This window comes from Carcharodon carcharias, chromosome 12 (genome assembly GCF_017639515.1).
Source record: "Carcharodon carcharias isolate sCarCar2 chromosome 12, sCarCar2.pri, whole genome shotgun sequence".
Classification (NCBI taxonomy): domain Eukaryota; kingdom Metazoa; phylum Chordata; class Chondrichthyes; order Lamniformes; family Lamnidae; genus Carcharodon; species Carcharodon carcharias.
In genome coordinates, this window is record NC_054478.1 from 18,902,585 (window position 1) to 18,930,115 (window position 27,531).

A 27,531-nucleotide genomic window follows, 5' to 3' on the forward strand; every position below is an offset into this window, starting at 1 on the left:
CTGAGCTCCCTCAGCCTAGATTTTGTGCTGAAGTCTCTGGGATGGGGCCTAAACCCATAACCTTCTGGTGCAAATACAAGTGTGCCATCCACTGGGCCATGGTTGTGTTAACGTAGGTCAGCAAGAACAAAGAGAATGGATGATAGAGACCTGGTAAGGAGCAGGCTATAGGCAGCATGCTCTATTCCAGAAAGCCAGATGGTGAAGGATAGAAGTGGAGCCAATCTTTCCATATTTCATAAGCTTTTATCTGCACGGGTACAAAGTATAAACTTGCATCTCTTGACCCGACAACCATAGTTTTCAGTCTGTTCCTATATATTTCCAGTTAATGCCCACCCCCTTCCTAATTTATGTTTCATCTTAGCACACGTTTATACCTCCTTTGGGGAATAGTGGGGAAGTATTGAAAAGATTAGTAGACTGATTACCAACCTGTTTGAACCATGAACACTCAAAGAACAAAGAATAAAGAAAAGTACAGCACAGGAACAGGCCCTTTGGCCCTCCAAACCTGCGCCGATCATATTGCCCGTCAACTAAAACATCTTGCACTTCCGGGGTCTGTATCCCTCTATTCCCAACCTATTTATGTATTTGTCAAGCTGCCTCTTAAACACCACTATCGTACCTGCTTCCACCACCTCCTCTGGCAGAGAATTCCAGACACTCACTACCCTCTGCGTAAAAAACTTGTCCCGCACATCTCCTCTATAGTTTTCTCCTCTCACCATAAATCTATGTCCCCTAGTAATTGACTCTTCCACCCTGGGAAAAAGCTTCTGACTATCTACTCTGTCTGCCACTGATAATTTTGTAAACTCTAGTGAGAACAATCTGAGTTTCTCCAACCTCTCCTCATAGCTAATAACCTCCAGACCAGGCAGCATCCTGGTAAATCTCCTCTGCACCCTCTCTAATGCCTCCATATCCTTCCGGTAATGTGGTGACCAGAATTGCACGCAGTAATGGCCAGCATGTCCTGGAATGGGACTTGAACCTGGAGTTTCTGGCTCAGAGGCAGGAACGCTACCTACGGAGCTACATTAACTCCTGCAATTCAATACAATTAAATACCTATTACTGTACAAATATCAGAGTACAATTTTGGATGAACCGAGGTTTATGGAGGTGGAAGAGAAGCCAGAAGACTGTAGGAATAGTTGGGTAAAAGTTTCAAAGCCCTTGATGAAGATTTCAACAGCCGAGGGACTGAGGAATGGTTGGTGGTGGTTGATAATATGGAGTTGTAAATCTTAGCAATTTTGGTGCAGCAATGATCTATCCATAGTTACAAGACCGCTGCAGAATGCCCACATGAGGAACAGGATTCCACGTGACAGGATGATACCATCTCCTGCATCACTGAGTACACCAAGGCTACCTGGCAAGATGCTGATCACATCTCAGCATAGGAACAGGAGGAAACCATTTAGCCCCTCGAGTCTGTTCCTCCATTCAATGAAGCCATGATTAATCTGTGATCTAACCCCATACACCATCTTTGCCCCACATCCCTTAATACCATTGGTCAACAAAAACCTACCAGTCTCGGTTTCAAAGTTAACAATAAGGAAGAGCATTCCAAACTTCTGACTGTAATTTTTAGGAGATGTCCCTTTGTCCTGGAGCCCCAATCAGCGGAAATAATCTCTCCCCATCTTGTGTGTGTGATGTAAAATAAAATTACACCCATTTGATATCTCAGATATGGGAATTGCTGTTATTCACAATAAGTGTTTGTGGTTGAAGAATAAGTCCAAAGCTAGTCTTTTCCACAAGTTGGTTTATTCTTAAAACAGCTCTTCAGTGTAACAGACTTCTTAGTACCTCCCACATCAGGGTGTTCCAGCTACATCTATTTATATACTGTTTTGATGGAAGAACCAATGCCCATCACCTGTTTTAACTAGCAGTTGTTTTTAACAGTGTAATTATTGATACATTGACAATTGCTGCCAGAAATTCCACAAGGTAGTGACTAGATAGCTAAAGGCTGGCAATGGTGGAGCAGGGATGCACAAGAGGCCAGAGTCAGAGGGTTGTAGGAGGTCACAGCGATAGAGAGAGGAAGTGGCCCTGGAAGGATGTGAACGCACAAGGATGAGAATGTTATATTTGAAACATTGGGGCATTGGGAGCCAATGTAGGTTAGTAAGCAGATGGGTGATGTTGTAAACATGATGGGTGAGCAAGACTGGTTGAGGGATAGGATATAGACATCAGAGGTTTGGATGAGTTGCGACAGTGCTGAAGCAATCAATAGCAACATTACATATGGTGCAATTTCCATTATCGACCCAGTTGAGGGACCCAAAGCCATGCCACCTCCTCCTTCCCACAGCCCCCCGAGTATATCATGCACATTATAAGATGCTCTTGAATTGATGACAAAGAATGTCGGCAGCTGCAATCCCAATCATAGGATACATGAGATAGCTTTCACATTGTGCATGAGGTCTTATCCTGTTGAAATTCTAGGTAGATAACTGGTGAGGACACAGAGGTTGCTTAAGAACATTAGAAATAAGAGCTGAGTTAGGCCATTCAGCCTTTCAACCCTGCTCCGCCATTCAATGTCATGGCTGATCTTCTACCTCAGCTCCCGTTATCTTACACTTTTCCCATATCAATGTCTAAAAAAAACTCAGCTGCTCTCACTTGAGTTGATGCGAGTTAGAGAAAGTTAGTATGACGCTTGCAGGAAGAGCATGCTGTAAGCAAGACTGTGTCATTGCTATCTTAGACTTGTGCATTTCTATGACTGTTATACCAACTTCCTGTAACACATTACCTGTCACATTTACAACAGCCTTAATGTCATCAAACAGAGCATCCTCTAACTTACTGTGGGTTATGCCATGGAAGGTCTGCGTGCCCTGCCTGTCGGTCTGCTGACCTGTGCCCCTGCATGCCTGTCTCTCGGTATGTGCACCTGTCGGTCAGCCTGCATGCCTGGCTGTGGGTGGATAAATGTCTGCGTTGTACGTGTTTGTGCTCGACTGAATGTGAGTGTGGGTATGAGTGTGTGTTTCTGTCTATGTGTCTGCGTACACGTGTGTCTGTCTGTGTAACAATCCCCTCTTCCCAGCCGAAAACAAATGCGACATTTTAGCATGTTTTTTCTGGATGTTTCGAGCTGGACGTAGTCGATTGGAGAATCCTTCATATTTACAGGAAAAATATTTGTCTGAGAGTAGTCGAAGTAATATCATTCCACCTTAAACTACAGTGCTTTGTGTGGGATATGTTGATCTTTCTGTCAGTCAGATTGAATTTTATATGAAAGATTTTTTTCCCCCAAAAAGCATGCATACAGTAAAAAAAAATCCTGGGATTAGGTTTACCGAGCTTAGATGTTGTGTGTCAAATGGGCAAGGAAAATCAAAAGAAATATACCGAGGAACTGTTGATATTGGAGCAGCTGGGTGTTTACAGTGAGGGGTTCTTGGTGCATGTTAGTGCAGCTTGTAGTAGTGTGTGCTGTATAATGTTGATCTTTGTGTCAATCAAGTTGAATTTTAATCAGAATATGATCCAAGACCCACAGTAGAAACCTGGGGATTAGGTTCGCGGAGACTGTGTGACTTTACTGTTTGGGTTGCAAAAAAATTAGAGAAGTGGTTTTGATTTTCTTTTTACCCTCCTCCTCCTTCATCCTTGGGTCTTTGAACCCAATTGTGGGGGTGGGGTTTATATAATCATGAATTGCTACTGTTTATGTTGTAAGAATTCTCCTTTGATGCCTCCCAATTCCTCCGAATGGTTCAGTCAGTAGATTTGCGGGAAAAGGTGGCGTTGAGCCAAGTTTGATCACGAGTTGGCTGATCTCGACCGAAGTGGCTTGGAATCATTTAAGTAACCCTCTGTGCCCTGGGCTGCAAAGGGGTAGCCAGTGGAGGGAACTAGCCATGATCTGTGCTTTTGAATGCTCATCAGTGGCTCCTGCTGGGTAGGAAGTCATATACTGCCTTTATGTCACACCTTCAATGACCTCAGGATGTCCTAAATCACTTTACAGCCAATTTACAAATTGTTATTCATTCTTGGGATGCCACTGTCACTGGCTGGGCCAGCATTTGTTGCCCATCCTTAATTGCCCTTGAGAAGGTGGTGATGAGCTGCCTTCTTGAACCGCTGCAGTCCATGTGGTGTAGGTACACCCACAGTGCTGCTGAGAAGGGAGTTCCTGGATTTTGACCCAACAATGATGAAGGAATGGCGGTATAGTTTCAAGTCAGGATGGTGTATGGTTCAGAAGGGAACTTGCAGGTGATGGTGTTCCCATGCATCTGCTGCCTTTTTCCTTCTAGGGGGTAGAGATCACAGGTTTGTAAGGTGCTGTCTAAGGAGCCTTGGTGAGTTGCTGCAGTGCAACCTGTAGAAAGTACACATGTCACCACTATGTGTTGGTGGTGGAGTGAAGTTTTAAGGTGGTGGATGGGGTGTCAGTCAAGAGGGCTGCTTTGTCCTGATGGTGTCAAACTTCTTGAGTGTTGTTGGAGCTGGCAACTGGGGAGTATTCCATCACACTCCTGACTTGTGCCTTGTGGACAGACTTTAAGGGAGACAGGAGTGAGTAACTTGTCGCAGAATGTACTTACTGTTGTTATGTTGGAAACATGGCAGTAAATTTGCACACAGCAAGGCCCCATGAATGTGATAATGACCAGATCATCTGTTTTTAAGTAATAAAAACAAAAAACTGCGGATGCTGGAAATCCAAAACAAAAACAGAATTACCTGGAAAAACTCAGCAGGTCTGGCAGCATCGGCGGAGAAGAAAAGAGTTGACGTTTCGAGTCCTCATGACCCTTCAAAAGAACTAGGTGAAACCAAGGAGAGGGGTGAAATATAAGCTGGTTTAAGGTGGTGGTGGTTGGGGGGGGGGATGGGGGGTGGTGGTGGTGGTGCGTGTATGGGTGGGGGGGGGGAAGTGGAGGGGGGTGGCGTGGTTGTAGGGACAAGCAAGCAGTGATAGGAGCAGATAATCAAAAGATGTCACAGACAAAAGAACAAAAGAACACAGAGATGTTGAAGTTGGTGATATTATCTAAACGAATGTGCTAATTAAGAATGGATGGTAGGGCATTCAAGGTACAGCTCTAGTGGGGGTGGGGGCGCATAAAAGATTTAAAAATAATGGAAATAGGTGGGAAAAGAAAAATCTATATAAATTTTTGGAAAAAACAAAAGGAAGGGGGAAGAAACAGAAAGGGGGTGGGGATGGAGGAGGGAGTTCAAGACCTAAAGTTGTTGAATTCAATATTCAGTCTGGAAGGCTGTAAAGTGCCTAGTCGGAAGATGAGGTGCTGTTCCTTCAGTTTGCGTTGGGCTTCACTGGAACAATACAGCAAGCCAAGGACAGACACGTGCGCAAGAGAGCAGGGTGGAGTGTTAAAATGGCAAGCGACAGGGAGGTTTGGGTCATTCTTGCGGACAGACCGCAGGTGTTCAGCAAAGCGGTCGCCCAGTTTACGTTTGGTCTCACCAATGTAGAGGAGACCGCATTGGGAGCAGCGAATACAGTAGACTAAGTTGTGGGAAATGCAAGTGAAATGCTGCTTCACTTGAAATGAATGTTTGGGCCCTTGGACGGTGAGGAGAGAGGAAGTGAAGGGGCAGGTGTTACATCTTTTGCGTGGGCATGGGGAGGTGCCATAGGTCGGAGTTGAGGAGTAGGGGTGTCCCGGAGGGAACAATCCCTACGGAATGCCGACAAGGAGGGGGTGAAGGGAAGATGTGTTTGGTGGCGGCATCATGCTGGAGTTGGCGGAAGTGGCGGAGGATGATCCTTTGAATGCGGAGGCTGGTGGGGTGATAAATGAGGACAAGGGGGACCCTATCATGTTTCTGGGAGGGAGGAGAAGGTGTGAGGGCGGATGCGCGAGAGATGGGCCGGACACAGTTGAGGGCCCTGTCAACGACCGTGGGTGGAAAACCTCGGTTAAGGAAGAAGGAGGACATGTCAGAGGAACTGTTTTTGAAGGTAGCCTCATCAGAACAGATGCGACGGAGGCGAAGGAACTGAGAAAATGGGATGGAGTCCTTACAGGAAGCGGGGTGTGAGGAGCTGTAGTTGAGGTAGCTGTGGGAGTTGGTAGGCTTGTAATGAATATTGGTGGGCCGTCTATCAACAGAGATTGAGACAGAGATGTCAAGGAAGGGAAGGGAAGTGTCAGAGATGGACCACGTGAAAATGATGGAGGGGTGGAGATTGGAAGCAAAATTAATAAATTTTTCCAAGTCCAGACGAGAGCATGAAGCAGCACCGAAGTAGTCATCGATGTACCCAGAGGAAGAGTTGTGGAAGGGGGCCGGAGTAGGACTGGAACAAGGAATGTTCCATGTACCCCATAAAGAGACAGGCATAGCTGGGGCCCATGAGGGTACCCATAGCCACACCTTTTATTTGGAGGAAGTGAGAGGAGTTGAAGGAGAAATTGTTCAGTGTGAGAACAAGTTCAGCCAGACGGAGGAGAGTAGTGGTGGATGGGGATTGTTGGGGCCTCTGTTCGAGGAAGAAGCTAAGGGCCCTCAGACCATCCTGGTGGGGGATGGAGGTGTAAATGCACCAGCATTTTGGTATCTGCCCTGGTGCATTGAGTTTTTAAGTAATATTGGTTGAGGGATAGTTATTGGCCAGGATACCATGGAGAATTCCCCTTCTCAAGGAGCATTGAAACTTACAATTCCCTAAATGCGCGCATGGGTAATGCTGAGGTTTAACCAGCAAACTCCAACAAAACAAATGAGCTCTCCTGTTACTGTTCCAGTCAGGAGTGCTCTACCCATTGAGACACTGTTGTGGAGGGTTACCTGGTAGCCCCGCTCCCCTGCCCTTGTAGACAGATTTTTGAAAGGCAAGGGAGTGGAGGGTTATGGTGGGCTGACAGGAAAGTGGAGTTGAGACCAGAGCTAGATCAGCCATGATCTTGAGGAATGGTGGAGCAGGCGCAAGGACTCGAATGGCTTCATCCTGCTCCAAGTTCTTGCTCCATGGCAGCTGAACCCATCCAGACCCCATGAATGTCGCAACCCTTTTGGTTGCCCATCAGCAGCTCCCTTGACTTATGGGCCTTACCACGTATTTCCAGCATCTTCAGTACATACCTCAGTGTTCCTCCTGCTGGTAGTTTGTTTGGTCTCTGCCCTGGTGCATTGAGCTGAAATATCTTCATTATTTTGCCCCACATGTTTTCAGTTGAACTGGAGCAGCAGGATGATTTTCAAGTGATGATTTCCATCCTTTCTCTCTATTTTCTCTGCCTAGATCGCTTGGAGACTGAGACCTTCAACGCCGAGGAGTTTAAAGACAGATTTCTTGCAGAGGTAAGGGTGATTGGATTGACCCCTGTCGGGTACTTGAGCAGAGGTGGGAATGGGCGGGATGGTGTGGGATGATTATTCATTGCGAGTTGGCTAGGGCTCGTTGTGTCATAGGTGGTGTGTTCCACCACGCAGCAGCTCACTGCTCGATGACAGCACAAAGTTGAGCATGACATATGGCAGCAACAGCACAGGAACCTCGTGACCAGATAGCATGAATTTTCCTGATCTGTGCTTTGGTTGCTCACTGAAGAAACTCAGTCGGGCATTCAGAGTGTACTTGGGGTTCACAGCGGTGACCCGTTGATGCCCTCAATGTGGGGGAGGAGGGTGGGAGTGTTTAAACTACTTTGGCAGGGGGGTTGGGAACCTGAGGGCAAATTGAGAGCAGGGAATGGGAGACGGAGAATTAGTGAGTGACTCTGAAAGACAGAAGCAGCACAGATTAAAAAGTGTACAGCAGCACAGGAATTTGGCAGTGTTAAAAGATATTTATATAAATGCAAGGAGCATAGTAAATAAAGGTGATGAACTGAGGGCACAGATTGACACATGGCAACATGATATCATCGCTTTAATGGAGACTTGGCTTAAGGATGGGCAAAAATGACAGCTCAACATCCCTGGATATAGAGTTTCCAGGCAAGATAGGGAGGGGGATAACAAAGGTTGGGATGTCGCATTATTGGTTAAAGAATCAATTACAGATGTGAGGAGAAATGATATACCAAATGAAGCATCAAATGAAGCATATGGGTTGAGCTCAGAAATAAAAACGGGGCAGCCACACTGCTTGCAGTGTACTACAGACCCCCAAATAGAGGAAGGGAGTTAGAAGAACAAATATGTAGACAGATTTCTTAGGGCAAAAACAATAGGGCAGTAATCATTGAGGAGTTCAAATACCCTATCAGTTGGGATAGAAACAGCATGAAGGGTGCAGAGAGCACAAGATTCTTGAACTGCATTCAAATGACTTTTATCAGCCAGCAAGTAACAAGCCCAACGAGAGGGGGCGCAATCCTACATTTTGTCTCAAGAAGTGAAGTTGGGCAAGTGGATGAAGTAGTAGTGAGGGACTATTTTGGAGATAGTGACCATAATATAGTTAAATATAGCATCATTATGGAAAAGGAGAAAGATAGAACAGGAGTAAGAGTTCTAAATTGGGCAAAGACAAATTTTACAAAGCTGAGGGGTGAGCTGGCGCGAGTAGACTGGATACAGTTATTAGGAGGCAAAACTATGTCAAGTCAGTGAGAGGCATTCAAAGGCAAGATTCTACAAGCACTGTGTAGACATGTCCCCACAAAGAAAAAGGTGGCACTGCCAAATCTAGAGCCCCCTGGTTATCCAGAAGCATACAGGCCAAGATAAAGCCGAAAAGTAAAGCTTATGACAGTCAGAAAAGACTTCATACAGTAGAAAGCCTAAAGGATTATAGAAAGTACAGGGGTGAAGAAAAATGGAAATTAGGAAAGCAAAGAGAGGATATGAAGAGACATTGGCAGGTAAAATCAAAGGAAATCTTAAGATGTTTGATAGGCCCTACCTTTTCCTTAGCTATTCTCTTGCTCTTAATATACTGGTAACTTGTGCATTGATGCTGAAGATGTGAGCAGGGTTCTCAATGAGCACTTTGTCTTTGTCTTCACCAAGGAGAGGGATGATGCAGACATTCTAGTTAAAGAGGAGGAGTGTGAAATATTGGATACAATAAGCATAATGAGAGAGGAAGCACTGGAGGGACTGTCACCCTTGAAGGTGGGTGAATCACCAGGACTGGATGGATTGTATCCCAGGCTGTTGATGGAAGCCAAGGAGGAAATAGCAGATGTTCTGAGGATCATTTTCCAACCCTCACTAACACAGGCGAGGCCCCAGAGGATTGGAGGTCCACGAACGTTGTACCATTATTTAAAAGGAGTGCGAGGGATAGGCCAGAAAATTATAGGCCGGTCAGTCTGACTTCGGTGGTTGGCAAATTACGGGAAGCAATTCTGAGACACAAGATGAACTGTCACTTAGAAAGGAACCAATTGATCAGGGACAGTCAGCATGGTTTTGTTAGGGGAAGAGTGTGTCTTACTAACATAATAGAATTTTCTGAGGAAGTGACAAGGAGGATTGATGAGGGTAGTGCAGTGGATGTTGTCTACATGGATTTCAGTAAGGCATTTGACAAGGTCCCAAATGGCAGACTGGTCAGGAAAATGAGATCACATGGGTTGATCCCAAAATTTGCTCTGACAGGAAACAAAGGGTAATGGTTGATGGATGTTTTTGCGAAAGCAAAATTGTATCCAGAGGTATTCCACAGGGCTCAGTGTTGAGGCTGTTGCTGTTTGCTGTATATATTAATGATTTAGACTTAAATGTGAGAGACATGATTGGGAAATTTGCAGATGACACAAAAATTGATAGTGAAGAGAATAGCTGTTGTCTCCAGAATTATATCAGTGGTGTGGTTGAATGGGCAGAGAAGTGGCAAATGGAATTCGATCCAGAAAAGTGTGAGGTAATGCAGTTGGGGAAGGCAAACAAAGCAAGAGAATACTCAGTAAATAGGAAGTAATCGAGAGGTGTTGAGGAAGTAAGAGACCTCGGAGTGCATCTCCACAGATCCTTGAGTGTTGGTGGTCAAGAAAGCATATGGAATGCTTTCCTTTATTGGGCGAGGTATTGAATACAAAAACAGGGATGAAACGATGGAACTGTATAAAATGCTGGTTAGGCCACAGCTGGAATTTTGTGTACAGTTCTGGTCACCACTTTATAGGAAGGACGTAATTGCTCTGGAGAAAGTGCAGAGGAGATTTACAAGAATGTTGCCAGGGCTTGAAAATTGTAGCTATGAGGAGAGTTTGGATAGGCTAGGGCTGTTTTCCTTAGAACAGAGGAGGCTAAGGGGTGTACAAAATTATGGGGCCTAGATAGGGAGACAGGAAAGACTTGTTTCCCCTAGCTGAGAGGGGTCAGTTACTGGAGGGGAGGGGGGGCATAGATTTAAGGTGATTGGTAGAAGGGTTAGAGGGGCCATGAGGAAAAACTTTTTCACCCAGAGGGTGGTGGGTGTCTGGAATTCATGGCCTATGTTGGTGGTTGAGGCTGAAATGCTCAACTCAGTTAAAATGTCTGAAGTGTTGTAACCTGCTAAGCTACAGACCAGGTGTTGGAAAGTGGGATTAAAGTGAGTGGCAATTTTCTTTTTCTCTTTTTGGCTGGTGCAGACACAATGGGCTGAATGGCCTGTTTCTGCACCGTAACCTTTCTATGGTTCTATTTGGTTCCCATATGATATTTCAGGATTTCACTGAGTTACGTAGAAAACAGCAAAGAAACTGGCCATATAATAAAAGCAAAATACTGCAGATGCTAGAAATCTGAAATAAAAACCGAAAGTCCTGGGAATACTCAGGAGGTTAACAGGCATAGGGAACCTTGGTTTTCAAGGGATATTGGCGATCTGGTTAAGAAGAATAGAGAGGTGTAAAGCAGGTATAGTCAACAAGGAGCAAATGAGGTACTTGTAGAGTATAGAAAATGTAAGAAAATACTAAAGAAGGAAATCAGGAGGGCAAAAAGAAGACATGAGGTTGCTTTGGCAGATAATGTGAAGGTAAACCCGAAGGGTTTCTATAAGTATATTAAGAGTAAAAGGATAGTAAGGGACAATTGGTCCCCTTGAAGATCAGAGTGGTCGTCTATGTGTGGAGCCTCACGAGATGAGGGAGACCTTAAACAGTTTTTTTACATCAGTATTTACTCAGGTCTGGCAGCATCTGTGGAGTTTAGCTTTTGAGTTGATATGATTCTTCAGAACAGTTCTGAAGAACAGTCATATTCAACACAGAAACTGGCCATTTGGCTCAGTGTTTATTGCAATGTTGATGTACACAAGATTCACCCTCTCTATTCACTTCAGCTCACCATATCCTTTTAACGGATAATTTTAACGGCGTCTATCAGGCCACATTTCATTGTCCTCTTTATTCGAGTAAAAGAACCCCAAGCCTGTTCAGTCTTCCCCGATAGTTGCACCCTCTCCATTCTGGTATCATCCTTGCAAACCTTCTTACACCTTCTCCAGTACCTCTGTATCCTTTCAGTGATATGGAGACCAGAATTGCGCGTAGTACTCTGTGAGGTCTAATCAAGGTTCTGTATAAGCTTAACATAACTCCTCTCCTTTTCAATTCTGTTCCTCTAGAAATGAACTCCTCTGCATTGTTTGTAATTTTTGTGATCATAACCTGGGTCACAACTGCTGATGATTTGTGAATCTGTGCTCCCAGATTGCCTTGTGCCTGTCCCCCATTCAGGCTCCTCTTGCTAAGGAGTAGGTGGCTTCCCTTATTATTCCTACCAAAAATGCAGCGCCTGGCACACATAAAGCCTTTTTTTTTTCAAAGGAAGGAGGAGGAATGGGTTATGCTCATTACTTGGGCACACAACCACAAACCACAAAGCATGGCCAGTCTCGTCCTCCGGCTGTGCTTTGTGCCTGATGTGTGGGGTGGTAATTACAGAGAAGTGCTGCTGAGGTGAAGCCATACTGAAAATTGAATGAAATCTGTAATGTGTGTGCTATCCTTCAGAGGGCTGGTACACACATTGAAACATGGGATGGAATGGCAATGTTGTCTCGTCCCCTTGGTGATGATAACAATGATGCGTTTGTTTCCCCGGTGTCTTTTGTTATGTGGGCTGTTTTTGCTGCTTTTCAAAGTGAGGAAAGATATAGCAAAGTAAGTTCCATTTCAGACATCAAACACCCCCAGAGCAGGTGCAGCACAGGGTTAGAGCCAGATTAAAGCTCCCTCTACTCTGTCCCCAGTAAACACTCCCAGGGCAGGTACAGCAGGAGTTAGATGCATTGTAATACTCTGCTCTGTTCCATCAAGCACTCTGAGCTTGGATACAGCCCATTAACAGCCTTGAACCAAGGAAGTGAATTTACAAAGCATGTTCTGCACTGATATCAGGAAACGCTTACACACGGAGTGTTCTTCAGTTGGGCAATGGATGCAAGGATTTTGAAACTATTCCGGGGGTGGTTAGATAGCCTGAGGGCCGCGATCCAGTTTCTGTGAAAGATGGACTGTGATCGATGAACTGAATGGTTCCCTCCGTAATTAATTATCTTTCTGATCAGAAGACTCGGTTACATCAGCTAAAGACAAATTTTTACACCTGCTAAAGAACAAACTTCCATTTGTATAGAACCTTTCATGACTTCACACAGTCCCAAAGCACTTCACAGTTAGTTGAAATATCGTCACTGTCATAATGTTCAGAAACTTGACAGCCAATTTTTGCAGCAAGTCCCGCAAAAAAATGTGAGAACAGCCAGCTTTTCTAATTTCCTGGTGTGGTTTGAGGGATAAATATCGACCAGTATACCTGGAAGAATCCCCCCACCCCCCGATTTTCTTCAAAATAGTGCCGTGGGATCTTTTAAGTCCACCTGAGAGGGCAGACAGGACCACGGTTTAACATCTCATCCGAATGACAGCTGCTGCGGCTGTGCAGCACTCCCTCAGTACTGACACATGGGCTGCGGCCTGGATTATGTGCTTGAGTCTCTCAATTGGGATTGGGAACCTACGACCTCCTGGCTTGGAGGTGACAGTGATGTCAAGCTGTTCCTCTTCATGTGAGGAGTGATTTAAGATATAGAAGGAATCGCGACATGACACCATGGGTGAAAACCCTAGAACAATTTTACGGAGCGCTGGAAAGCCATGTGAATAGGCTGGTAGGTTTTTGGATGAAGTCAGTGATGTACCTCGTCCTTTCCTGATCTTATACTTCTGTACTTATTGTGCGCTCAGTCCCCTCTGAACCTGTGCCTGAAGTCTGAATTTCTTCCCCTTCTTTCATGGCACGTGGGCGTTGCTGACAGGCCAACATTTGTTGTCCATCCTTAATTGTCCTTGAACCGAGTGGCTTGCTGGACCTGTTCAGAGGGCGGTTAAGAGTCAAGGACGTTGCTGAGGATCTGGAGTGAGATCTAGGCCAGACAGGGTAAAGATGGCAGGTTTCTCTCCCGGATGGGCTTCTGCAGCAACTGATAGTTCCATGGTCACCATTACTGAGACTAGCTTTATATTCCAGATCTATTGAATGAATTTAAATTCCACCAGCTGCTGTGGTGAAATTTGAACCCGTGTTCCCAGGGCATTAACCTGGGCTTCTGGATTACTAGCCCAGTGTCCACTTGGGGGGGTCCTACTTTCAACAGGAAACACAAGCTGATCCCTGCCTGATGTTATCCTGAAGATCTAAGACTGAGAACTCACAAGTAGGCATACCTGATAAAGAAGCAAGAGTGCTAATTCTTTTCTGCACCTTTTACTGGCCCCACGCTTTGCAGTTCTCATTACCCATGCTGCCATGTTTCCGCTCTCCCATCAGCCATTGTGTTTGCTGGCCTACATCGGCTCCCAGTCCAGCAACGTTTTGATTCTAAAATCCTAATCCTTGTTTTCAAATTCCTCCATGGCCTCACCCCTCTGCAGCTCTGTAACCTCCTCCAGCCCTTTATCCCTCTGCATTCCTCCAATTCCATCCTTTTGCACATCCCCGATTTTAGTTACTCCACTGCTTGCGGCTGTGCCTTCAGCTATCTGGACCCTAAACTCTGGAATTTCCTCCCTAAACCCCTCTCCCCTTTCTCTTCATCTCTAAAACACTCCTTGAAGCTAATCTCATTGACCAAGCTTATGGTCACCTGTGCTGTTATCTCCTTGTGTAGCTTGTGTTTCAAGTTTTGTTTGATAATGCTCCTGTGAAGCACCTTGGGATGTTTTACTGAGTTAAAGACTATATGGAAATGCAAGCTGCTGTTGTTTTGCTGTGACCAGTAGACAAGCACTTGCTCTTGGCTTTTGTGATCCTTCACATGAAAAAGATTTAAATGGTGGACTTAGAATTCCAGAAACAGGGTAGCAGTAAACTGGGGTAAAGCTGGGAGTGGAATTGAAAGAAAGATAAAGTGGTTAGATTTATACATTACCTTTCACATCCTCAGGATGTTCCAAAGCACTTTATAGCCAATGAGGTTGTTTTGAAGTGCAGTCACTGTTGTAATGTAGGAAACACAGCTGCCAGTTTTTTGCACAGCAAGATCCCACAAAGAGCAGCGTGATGATATCTGGGCAATCTGTTATTTTTTTTTGGTGACATTGATCAAGGGGCAAATATTGGCTATGTTACAAGGAAGACCACCTTTGCTCTTCTTTAAAATATAACCCTGCAGTACACCCGAGAGGGTAGACGGGGGCCTCAATTTAACATCTCGTCCAACAGATGGTCAATAGAGTGCCTCTGATAGGCAGAAAAATCCATAATTGCTTTGTTAAATTCATCGTCTTGCTTTTCTAATTTTTTTTCTTTCTTAAATTACGCAGGAAAGTTAATGTATAAATTTCAGTATTTCTGCAGAAGGTTTGAGCTTTCACCTACTCTCTACCGTTGGAGGGCACCAGTGCCTTTAAATATAATAACTCACTTGCAGCCTCTAGTGGCAGCAGTTGACGATGCAGTTCTTTTTCACCCTGTCATTCTTTCAAAACTTTCAGGTTATGTGCCCATGTAATATATTGTAAAGTGTGAATATTAGCTTTACTGTGAAGTTACTGATAGTTGCTATGTGCTTTTGAGCCATTTTAATTTCCATTTTTTTTAATGAGAAAGAAGGTAAATCAATATTTTTGTTTAAATAGTGAAATTTGATGGAACATGGCTGGGAGGAGAGTGCATATGTGACAATTAGAAAACCTGTGCTTTGTAACTCCTCCCAGCTAGTTCCTCTTTCTCTGTCCTCTCAGCTGATGTAATTGAAGCTTCCACTTTAAATGAAAACATTCTACATCGAGAAATTAAATTATTGTAGCCTCTGGCTGTGACAGTTTGTAAAGGTGGACTATTCCATTGACACACGTCATTGTGAAATAATTCTGCAGGATATGAAACGTCACTTCCTCTGGTGGGAGAAGTCCAGCAGAAGGGGGTGAAATAACCTTTAAAATTAGAGAGCTAAGTTATCTAGGGGTGATACGAACATACAAAGGAACATGTGAATTAGAATCAGGACTTGACCATTTGGTCCTTCGAGCCTGCTCTGCCTTACAATAAGATCATTGATGATCTGATTGTGGCCTCAACTTCACTTTCCTGCCTAACCCCCGATACCCTTTGACTCCCTTGTTAGTCAATGATCTACCTAACTCTGCCTTAAAAATTTTCAGTGACTCTGCCTCCACTGCTTTCTGGGGTAGAGAACGCCACAGACTCACCACCCTCTGAGAGAAAGAATTCTCCCACCCCTGTCTAAAATGGGAGACCCCTTGTTTTCAAACTGTGTCCCCTAGTTGTAGTCTCTCCCACAAAGGAAACATACTCCTTGTATCCACCCTGTCAGGTCCCCTCAGGATCTTACATGCTTCAATAAGATCACCTCTCATTCTTCTATTTTTTTTAAGGTACCTGATGTCAGGAATCACTTCACCACACGCAAGGTTGTGGAAACCTGGAACTCACCCACAAAAAGTTGTGGGTGCTTATGTGGTTGGGGGGGGGGGTGGTGAATTGAAAATTTCAAAACTGTTCGAGACTGTTTGCTAAAGGTATTAAGGATTACAGACCCAAGGCAAATTGGGATTAACATACAGATCAGTAATGATCTCTTTGAATGGCGGTAAACGCGCAGGGGCTGAATGACTTCCTGCTGCTTTTTTATTCTTTCACAGGATGTAGGTGTCACCCATCCCTAGTTGCCCTTTAGGAAGTGGTAGAGAGCCACCCTCTTGAACCACTGCAAGGTACACTCACAATGCTTAGGGGGTAGTTCTAGGATCTTGACCCAGCAACAGTGAAGTTACAGCGATATAATTCCAAGTCAGGATTGTGTTTGGCTTGGAAGGGAACTTGTAGGTGGTGGTGTTCCCGTGTATCTGCTGCCCTTGTCCTTCTAGGTGGTAGTGGCTGTCAAAGGAGCCTTGGTGTGTTGCTGCAGTGCATCTTGTCGATGATGCATACTGCTGCCACTATGTGTTAGTGGCAGAGGGAGTGAAGGTTGAAGGTGCTGGATGGGGCGCCAATCAAACGGGCTGCTTTGCCCAGGATGGTGTCAAGCTTCTTAAGTATTGGAGATGTGCTCATCCAGGCAAGTGGAGAGTATACCATCACACTCCTGACGTGTGCCTTGTACATGGTAGATAGGCTCTGGGGAGTCAGGAAGTAAGATACTCGCTGCAAAATTGCTAACCTCCGACCTGCTCTTGTAGCCACAGTATTTATATGGCTGGTTCAATTCAGTTTATGGTCAATGTTAAGCCCCAGGATGTTGATACTGGGGGATTCAGTGATGGTAATCCCATTGAATATCAAGAGGAGATGGTTAGATTCTCTCTTGTTGGAGACAGTAATTGCCTGGCACTTCTGTGGCACGAATGTTCCTTGTCACTTATGAGTCTTGTTCCTGTGCTCAGTATTAACAAGGAAATAATCAGTTTATACTTGGCCAAGAAAAGGTGTGTTATACAGTTCAGATGTACCTTCAAGGTGAGAGTGATTAACAAGTGGAATCATTCCCAGAGAAGATGTGGACGTAGAGGAAAATGATATATTATTGATAAATAGGGGCTCCCTATAAGAACATTATAGATAAGGAAGGCTATTTGGACCATCCATCCTAAATTGCTTCCTTAGATCACGCCACAATCCCCTAACCTCAAGGGAATACAAGCCCTCCGTATGCAACCTACCAACTAAATCCCCTCCAAGGCCAATATATCCTGTCTGATATATACTTAGCATGGTACTCAAATGGGGCCTGACCAAGGCTTTACACATAGCCAGGACTAGATGAAGTGGCTGACAGAGAGCCATATTAGTTTGAGACAATGGAACATTTTAAAAACTCATTCATAAAATGAAAGCATTGCTGGCAAGGTTACCATTTATTGCCCATCTCTAACTGACTTTAAGAAAGTGGTGATGAGCCCCCTGCTTGAATACAACTGTGAATGACTTTCAGAGGGCAGTTAAAAGTCAACCACATTTGCTGTGGAACTACAGTCACTATAGGTCCATGCTGGATGGGGGTGGCAGATTTCCTTCTCTAAAGGACATTAGTGAACCAGATAGACCACATAATCCAGAGAAGGTGCGTTTGAATTCAGGTAAAAGTTTTGGAAATAAAAAGCTGGCAGTAGTGAAAGTGACCACGAAGGTGTTGGATTGTCGTGAAAACCAAACTGATTCACAGGTCCCCTTTAGGGAAGGAAATCTGCCATCCTAACTTGGCCGGGCCTACTCCAGTCCCATGCCCTTTGGAGCCCTCTGATGTAACCTAGCAAGTCACTCAATTCTATCAAACTGCTACACAGGCCCACAAAATGAAGATCACCACCTTCTCAAGACAAGTAGGGCTGGACAATAAATGCCGACCTTGCCAGCGATGCCCAAATACCATGAACACTTCTTTAAAACCCCAGAAGGGTTGATGGTGGGGGGAGGGGAAGGGGCGAGATTAAGTGCCTGGCTTTCTGTTGAGCCGAGATCGGGACAGTCTGCTCCAACTTTAAAGTAGAAAGAATGATCAAAAGAGAGGTCAGTTCAGTGAATATTGGTTCGTAAAATTTTAAGCAATATTTCCATAATTTTTATTTTTACTGTTACATGGAAGAATAGGGATTCGACTACCTTTCACTGAAAATTGAATTCCTTCACCTCGTGCGCACAAAATAAACTCGATCTCTGAGTTTACAGTTGGATTTGATGCACCGCGGTGCTGATTAATCTTCTTCCTGGAATGCTGACAGAGAGGAATACGTGTGGGATCACAGGGTCCACATAAAGGACAGGATCATCCTTCCTGTTCCTCAGCTGCACTGTTAGGCAAGTAGACTTCAGGTGGTTAAAACCAACACCTGCTTTTGGGGAAGACAGCGCCTGCTTACGGGAGACTCCATACGTGCTGTGCAGATGTGGGACTTCTGACAGTAAGGCTGCATCACATTAGGTGAGGTAGAAGAGGTTAAACCTATCTTTGTAACCTCCAGCAGTCCTACAATGCCCCTGAGATCTCTGCATTACTTCAATTTTAGTCCCTTGCTCATTCCAGATTTTAATCTCTCCATCATTGGTGACCGTATCTCCAGCTGCTGAGGTCCAAAGCGCTGGAATTCTCTCCCTAAACCTCTCTACCTCTTTCTCCTCCTCCTTAAGATGCTCCTTAAAACCTGCCTCTTTGACCTAGCATTTAGTCACTTGTATTAATACCTTTTTTGTTTACATATTCTATGATGAGACGTGGGCCTCGCTGACTAGGCCAGCATTTTTATTGCCCGTCCCTAATTGCTCTTGAGAAGGTGGTAGTGAGCTGCCTTCTTGGACAACAGCAGTCCATGTGGTGTCGGTACACCCACAGTGTTGCAAGGGAGAGAGCTCCAGGATTTTGACCCAGCGACAGTGAAGGAACAGCAATATAATTCCAAATCAGGATGGTGGAGAGTTCCCCCTTGATTCCCATTGACTCCAATTTTTGCTTGGGCTCCTTGATGCCACACTCGGTCAAATGCTGCCTTGATGGCAAGGGATGGCTCAGTATCAAATTCTGCCTGATAAAGCTCCTATGAAGGACCTTTTATTGGATTAAAGGTGCTGTATAATGTTGTTGGTTGACCTGGGTTTACATTTCACAATTTGTTTTATTTTTATATTCATTTGCATCCCGTGTCAGAAGACACTGGTGTATTTTTTTGAATTGCTGATGTAGCAGTTTGATCACCTACTTCACAGGGCAGCTAAGAGTGAACCACATTTACGTGGGACTGGAGCCACATGTAAGCCTAGCCTAGGTGCTTGGTTTCCTTCTCTGAACAAAGAAAGAAGATAGAAAGACTTGCATTTCTATAGCACCTTTCACAACTTCAGGACCTACTAAAGCGTTTTACAGCTATTGTAGACACTTCCAATGTAGGGAATCCAGTGCCTGTTTACGCACAGCAAGCTCCCACAAACGGTACTGTGGAAATGATCTCACAATCTGTTTCTGTGATGTGAATTGCGGAATACTCATTAGCCTAGGAGCCCTGCTCTCCCACAAAATAGCAGCCATGGAATCTTTTGTATCCACCTGGAAGAGCCTCAGCTTGACATCTCATCTGAAAGGCAGCACCTCTGATAATGCAGCACTATACTGGGTGTGTCACCCTCGATTTTGTGCTCAAGGCTCTGGAGTGGGACTTGAACTAAAGCACATTTGTGAATCAGTTCAGTTTTTCCAACAATCCAACAGTTTCCTGGTCACGTTTACTGACAGCAACGTTTTATTTCCAGATTTTTTTTTAAAATAGAATTCAAATTCTCAAAGTGCCATGGTGTGGGAATTGAACTCCCGTCCTCTGGATTATTAGTCCAGTAACATAACCACTACACTACTGTACCCTGTTATTGCATTCTCTGTTATTACTTCAGATTCCCAGCATTCATGGTTGGGCTTTTTGTTTATATAGTTTGATTAAAAAAAGGACTTTTATACCGTGAGAGTGTGATATTATCTCCACAGTTTGATACTATAGCTGTCGTACTGGGAGTGCGTGAATCATTTTTTTAAGTGCGTGCATGAATGCCTGCTCCAGAGGACAAGAGCTGTGCGGCGCTGTGGGTATGGTAGTACCTTGCAGCTTCACAGTTGCAATTCACCACTGGCCAGCCTTCTCCATTGTAGCGCTGCAGGACGACAATGTGGGGAGAAGGATCCAAGAGGAGATCAGGAGCGACCAAATAACTCTGGGCTTCTCCTAACACCAGTGTTAAGAGCAGCTTTGTAGGTCAAAGAGAGCTGCTCAGCTGGCCCTATTATTGGGGGTGGGGTTGTGGAGGAGGAGGTGGTCAGTTGTTGTGGATCCCACTTTTCCTGTCTTGAGGTTAAATGCTTCACCAACATCAATCACCTTCTTTCTGTTGAGGCATTAAATCGAGTCCCGGCTAACCTTTCGGGTGGATGTAAAAGATCCCACGGCAACATTCTGCTCAAGAGCAGAGTTCTCCTCAATGTCCTGGTCAATATACATCCCTCATTCAACATCACTGAAACATGTTATCTGGCCAATATCATGTTGCTGTTTGTGGGAGCTTGCTGTGCGCAAATTGACTACCACACTACAGCAATGACTGCAATTCAGAAAGCATTTTGTTGGTTGCCAGGTGCCCTGGGATGTCCTGAAGTCATAAAAGGTGCTATATAAATGCGAGTCCTTTCTCCCTTTTATGATTACTGTCCAGACGCCCCTGGGGATGCGTGTGGAAGGCTGATGCAGACCAGACTGAGCTTGGCTGCGTGTTGAACATCCTGATAACACTTGCCGTTGAGTCCTGCCTGTGAGCGATGGCCACCTGGGCAAGGTGTAGAAGGGGCCCTGCTGCCTGTGAGCCCACTCTCCAGAAAGGAGAGGAGTGAGGAAATTGACAGGAGAAACAGTGCAGCCTTTAATCCGATGCCAGTAATGAGCTCAAAGGTGTGTTCTTTGTCACAGTTTCCTAGTTCCTTCTCTCACTAATCTTCACCGGGCAACGGGAAAACCTATTAACTTTTAATGACAGTTCAAATTCCTGTAATAAACATAGACTCTTTCTCCTCCTCCTCCATTGTTCCTCATTCTTAACCGTTGCCTTGCTGGGGCAGTGCTGATTTGACAGGCTAATATGACTCTGCACTCTTAAAATCACTCAATAGTAATTAATTCTTTGGGGGCATTCGCAGGGGAGGGTGACTGAGGTCTTAAAAGGCACTAACTAGACGCGAGTCTTTCAGAATTACTGGACAGGCTGCAAAACGCTGGCGCACAATCAGAATAGGTGACAATTCAGGTCAAGGAGGAATGAGATCAGCAGTTATGGAAGAATGTTGAAGAGCTTTAAGAAACAATGCGAAAATGGGATTGGAGCAGAAAGTTTCTGTGGAGGGACCAGGATGGTGGTGAAGAGAGACTGGCAGCAGATGAATGACCTCTAATGTAACAAAACTTCAGATCCTGATTGATATTCAATGAGAATAACAAGAATGAACTTGCACTTCCATAGCACCTATAATGACCTCAGGATGCTCCGAATGAAGTACTTTTGAAGTACACTCACTATTGTAAAGTAGGAAATGCAGCAGCCAATTTATGCACAGCAAGATCCCACAAACAGCAATCGGATTATGACGCGACAATTTTTTCTGAGTGATGCTGGTTGAGGGATAAATATTGGCCAGGACATCGGGAGAACTCCCTTGCTCTTTTTTGAAATATATTGCCTTGAGATCATTTATATGCATCAGTGAGGGCAGATGGGGCTTTGATTTAGCCTATCAGCAGACAGAAGACACAGCCATTTGCTCGCTGGTTAGAAAACAGCAACAGAACAGGACACTTCCTCTGAACCCATGTTTGTTATCTTATTGAACTTTTATTGTTCCTGTTTTGCATGTCATTTTGCTTTTTGGTATTTGGAGTTGGATTTTGCTTCTCATTATGATTAAATAAGCTGCACAAAGTGAAATGACGATGAAAACCTGTATTACTTTCCCTCCCTGCATACAACGCGCCCCCCCCCCCCCATCAATTGTACGTGGCTGGTGAAAGGATTGGAAGTGGGGAGGGGACATGGCTGTATGAGATATTGGTGGAATATTTAGCAAAGAAAATCCCTGCAATAAAGTTGATAGCCAGCACAGTGATATCTGCACGGCTATAAGACTGGCTTTTCAGGATGTCTGAGGGGTAATTATTTTTATCTCTGTCCGGTGGTCGTTTCTTTTAGCCACATTTGGTGACCCACATTTTTTTTTAATTGGTTTACAGAAGCAGGGTTTCAACAAACAGGACAGGGAGGGTGAAAGGTCAGCCTGGGCTGTGACAGGAGGATGTACCATTAAAACAAGCAGCGCTGAATAGGAAGACAAATAAACAGCGGGGTTAAGAATCCTGGCCGATGGAGGCATTCGGGGTCCAGCCGCGGAAGTTTTGGGATTGGGTTTGTTAGCATAAACTCTCTGACGTAAGCACGGAGAGGGGCAGCCGCTGAAATTCATTGTTTTTTGCTTTCCCCAGGGGGTTGAACTGGAAATGATTCAAGGGTCTCAATACCAGCTGGATTGTAGAGATTCCAGTGCACTTTCTTCAGCCTGCAGTGAAAGGGCTTTTAGCATGCAGCTCCAGTGCAGCTCATTTCAGGGAAATGACTCTCTCTCTCCCACACCCCTTTCTTTTCTCTCATTTTTTGCTTTCCTCATTTTTTCTCTCTCTCTATCTCCCCCCTCCCAGTTTTATTTTAATTTTGTCCCCCTTCATCCTCCACTTTTCCTTTGCTCCACTATTGGCAGTGGTGTGTTCAGCTACCTGCATTTTTCACTCTGAACCTTCACCTCCCTTTTCTCCTTAAAACTTAACTCTTGGAGCAAACTTTTGGTCACCAGTCCTAATATTGCCTGTTTTGACTCTGTGCCAACATTTGTTTGAGAATGCTTTTTACTTTATTCTTTCATGGGATCCCTAATTGCCCTTGAACTGAGTGACTTACCATTTCAGAGAATAGTTAAGAGTCAACCACATTGGATTTGGAGTCACATGAAGGCCAGATTTCCTTCCTAAAGGATGTTAGGGTTTATAACAATCGAAGATAGTTTCATAGTCACCATTATTGAGACTAGTTTTCAATTACAGATTTGATTAAGTACTTAACTTTAAATTCCACCAGCTGCTGTGGTAGGATTTGAACCGATATCCCCAGAGCAATTAACCTGGGCCTCTGGATTACTGGTCCAGTGACATTACTTTGGGGCACTTTACTATGTTGATGGTGCCTTTAAAGTTAGTGCTAGACCCTTCAGCGGCAATGTCAGGAAGCTTCTTCATGTAAATGCTTGTGGACATCTGGAGACTGGGTCTAAGTTTAATAGAGCAAAATATGATGTAGTAGACTTCGGACTTAAATTGATAAATGATGATCTAGTCCGGGTGGAGAAACAACAGGGGAAGGTGAATAAGCAAAGGAATTCAGTAAGTCTAGGTACATGAATCATTAAAAGCTAGCTCATGGGCACAAAAAGTTATTTTAAAAAAAACTCATGAGGTTCTAGGTTTCGTCCCAAGAGGTACAGAATATACAGACAATGGAGTGTCAGTCAGAGCTGATATGGAATATTGAATTCAGTTATGGATGACCCACTTTTAGAAAGCTCTTGAAAAAGGTCCAATGGGTTGTTCATAAAGATGATATTTGGAACAAAGGGACAGTGCTACAGTGGGAGTAAACGTGAGTGTTGTTTCCTGAAGATGAGGAGGGTAAATGGTAATCTGAATGAGGTGTTTAGGCTATTGAGGAGAATTGACAGGGTTTATAGGCAAAAACTTTTTGCACAATTAGTGTAATCTCTCTTTCGCCATGTCCTTTTTCTCTCTCTTTCTTTCTTTCTTTCTCTCTCTCTCTCTCTCTAACTCTCTCTCTCTCTCACTCACACCAATGCTGTTTTACCAGCATCTCCCCTCATTATGAACTCTCTCCAAGAAGAACTAAAATAGCAATATCATGGGAACACCACCACCTTCAATTTACACACCACCCTATGGGGGCACATATCGCCGTTTCTTCATTGTCACTGAGTCACAATTGTGGAATTCCCAATCTAACACATGTGGGAGCACTATCACCACGAGGACTGCAGAATGTAAGGACTTCTTCCACCACACCCACCTTTTCTTGGAAATTTGCGAAGAGTAGCAAACATAACCGACACTATTGATGTGAAGTAAGTTTAAAAAATACACTTCACAGAAGAGGCCATGGGCTGATGTTTTCCTTTTTTTTTCAGGATCCTGAGGTCAAACATAGTACATGATAATAGGCAAAAAAAAGAGACAACACAAGGAATAAAAAAATTGTGATCTGGACTACACTACCTGAAAGGGTAGCGATAGCAGATCCAATAGTAATTTGCAGGGCAATAAGGAAAGTGCAGGGGGCAGTGGGGCCAAATGAATAACTCTTCCAAAGAGCAGACACGGGGATGATGGGCCGAATGGCCTCCTCCTGTGCTGTTCCATTTTGGGATTTCTCTGCCACTGTCCCAACATGGATGCTACTTTAACTTTGGACATTCTGATCTGTAATAGCTCAAACCCAGTCCAGGCTATGGTTAATCAGCTGGAGGGAATTAGACATTTAAGGTCCTATTGGACCATATAAGCAGGCTCCCTTCTCCCCCCACTGCCACCTTCAGGGTTCCAATGGCAGAAGATGATTAATTTTCAATGATCTCTGGTTACCATTTAGCAAGAGATTCCACAGTTATAATCTTACACATCCCAATTTTATATTTTTTCAAAAGAGAACTTCTTTGCCGTCTCAATAACAATCATGAGATGCCTCGAAGGAAAATACCAGCAAAATAACAGATTCCTTTCTTTTTTGCTTATGAAGATTCCCTCAACTGTGGGCGGTTTCTTCATCTCACACTGTTGTGAACAGTGCATAATTACACATTGCTGGTTGCCATGTTCTCTCTTTGCCTCCAAGAGGTTTGACTAGTGTCACGCAATGACCCTGAAGATTGAGATGCAATGTTACTAACATATGAATTAGGAGCAGGAGGCGGCCACTCAGCCCCTTGAGCCTGCTGCACCATTCAATAAGATCACGACTGATCTGATTGTACCCTCCCCCATCCCCGCCCCCGATAACCTTTCACCCCCTTGTTTATCAAGGATTTATCTACCCCTGCCTTAAAATATTCAAAGATTCTGCTTCCACTGCCTTTTGAGGGAGGGAGTTCCAAAGACTCACTACCCTCTGAAAGAAAAAAATTCTCCTCATCTGCCTTAAATGTGCAGCCCCTTGTTTCTAAACAGATACCTTTAGTTCTACCGTTGGATTTGATATAAATGACGTATTGACCTTGGAAGGAGTGCCAGGTAGATTCACCAGAATGATACCGAGCCAAAAGTTATGAGGAGACATTGCAAAGACTACGCTTGTACTTCCTCCTGTATGGAAAATTAATGAGTGAAGTAATCAAGGTGTGTAAGATGATTAAAGGGTTTCATAGAGTAGATAGAGAGAAACTATTCCCTACGGAGGAAGAGCTAGGCTGTTCAAAGGTGATGTCAGGAAGCATTTCACATAAAGGGTAGCCAAGAGGTTTAGGCAGGGAATTCTAGAGCTTGTGGCCCAGGCAGCTGAAAGCATAGTCACTAATCATAGAGCAGTTAAATCTAGGGATGCACAAGAGGACAGAATTGGAAGATGTAGAGATGGAAACGTAGGAGCACAAGGAAGCCATTTAGCTTCTCAAGAAAGACTGTTTCACCATTCAGTGAGATCATGGCTGATCTCTGACCTAACTCCATATCCCTCAATGCCTTTAGCTAACAAAAATCTATCCATTGCATTTTTTAAGTTAACAATTGATCTAACATCAATTGTCATTTGCAGTTCTTCTTCTTCATCAATTCTTCTTTTCCAAACTTCTGCCACACTTTGCATGAGGGAGTGTTTCTTAATTTTACCCCTGAAAGGCCGGACGCTAATATTTTTCACTATGCTCCTTGTCCTGGACTCCCCAGCTATAAAAATAGTTTCTCCTAATCTACTCTATCTATTCCCATTAATACGTTGAAGATTTAGATCAAATTACCCTGTAACCTTCTATATTTGAAGAAATACAACCCTAGTTTGTTTAATCTTTCATTTTAACTTAATCCTTCGAGTCCAGGTAAATAAATGCTGCACTTCCTTCAAGGCCAATATATCATTCCTAAGGTGTGGTGCCCAGAACTGCTCTCAGTGCTCCAGGTGTAGTCTAGCAAGGACTTTGTATAGCTGAAACTTGACTTCCATCCCCTTGTATTCTAGTTCTCTAGATAGCATTCCATTAGCAGTTTTGATTATTTTCCAAACTCTTTCATGACATTTTATTGAACTTCCTACACCCCCATATCCCTTTGGACTTCCAATGTTTCTAGCTTTTCACCATTTAAAAAGTATGCTGTTCTATCCTTCGTAGATCCAAAGTGGATGCCTTCACATTTGGCTAAATCCCTTTGCCACAATTTTTTTCATTCATTTGACAGAGTTAATTACACCATTATTGTAGCTAACTTTGAGACTAGTCTTCAAATTCCACTGGGGTCTCGCCAAACCCTGACCTGGGCCTATCCTTGTACCACCTCTAGCCCTCCAACTGTCAGAGATCCGGTTCTGGCCTTGTGCACATCCCTGATTATCTTGACTCCACCATTGGCAGCCATGCCAATAGTGGCCTAAGCCCTACTCTCTGGGATTCCCTCCTTAAACCTTGCTGTGTCTCACTCCTGTAAGCTACTCCCTACAACCCACATTTTTGACCAGGTTTTTGGCCACCTATCCTAGTATCTCCTTTAGGGGGTCAGTGTCAAATATTATCTGATTACGCTTCTGTTTTACTACATTAAAAGCACAATGTAAATTCAAGTTGTCAGTGTCAGTAAGGGCGTGTAGTATAGAACATTATCATTAAAAACTAGGACTGCATGGGAGTGAGGTTTATCAGGAGGTGGATTTCAAAGCCTTTGTAGTGAAATCCAAATTATTACAATTTTGCCAGTTTGGTGAGTGTTTTTTGCAGAAGCTCTTCATTCCCATGCACTCCTCAAGCACACCCCTCTTTGGGTGTCCTGAATGATTCTTATAGCCAGCAGGATCCTGTGGCCCACCACTCAATGCCTTGCTGTGCGGGATGGCTGAATTCTCCAGCACGCAGGATAAGCGAGAACAGAAGTGGCGCTTCGAGCCTGTTTCAGTTAGATCATGGCTAACCTGTATCTCAACTCCCATGTACCCACCTTGATTCCGCAATCTTTAATATCGCTTGCCTAGCAAAGATCTGGCAATCTCACCAAGTGTTTTCCTCCAGTGAAAAGTAAATTTCACCTCGCAGAGGTTGGAGAAACGGTTAATTTTATCAGACTCCGTTCTGGAATGAACAAATACCTCAGGCAAACCACACACGCTCCAAAGACCTGTTAATGAGTCACTGCTCTTCTCCCCAAACCATCATGTGTCAGTGATGATAGACCATCTTTATATAGACGTCTCCTGCAAAAAAACTGTCTCCTTTACACAGTAAACAACAACAGTATGACTGTTTGAGTCTCCACTGTCCAAGAAGGA

The 27,531-nt window shown here is 44.2% G+C and overlaps 1 protein-coding gene across 4 annotated transcripts in view; it reads left to right on the forward strand.

Annotated features, from left to right (window-relative positions):
* Positions 1-27,531, forward strand: part of nhej1 (nonhomologous end-joining factor 1) — a 254,131-nt gene that overhangs the window by 48,185 nt on the left and 178,415 nt on the right. For all 4 annotated transcript variants that reach the window (XR_005944627.1, XM_041201703.1, XM_041201702.1 and 1 more), the window contains one exon: positions 7,274-7,332. Coding sequence is in view for 3 of the 4 variants with exons in the window: in XM_041201703.1 (XP_041057637.1) it covers positions 7,274-7,332 (59 nt within the window). In the remaining variant the exon portion in view is untranslated. The remainder of the gene's footprint in view (positions 1-7,273; positions 7,333-27,531) is intronic.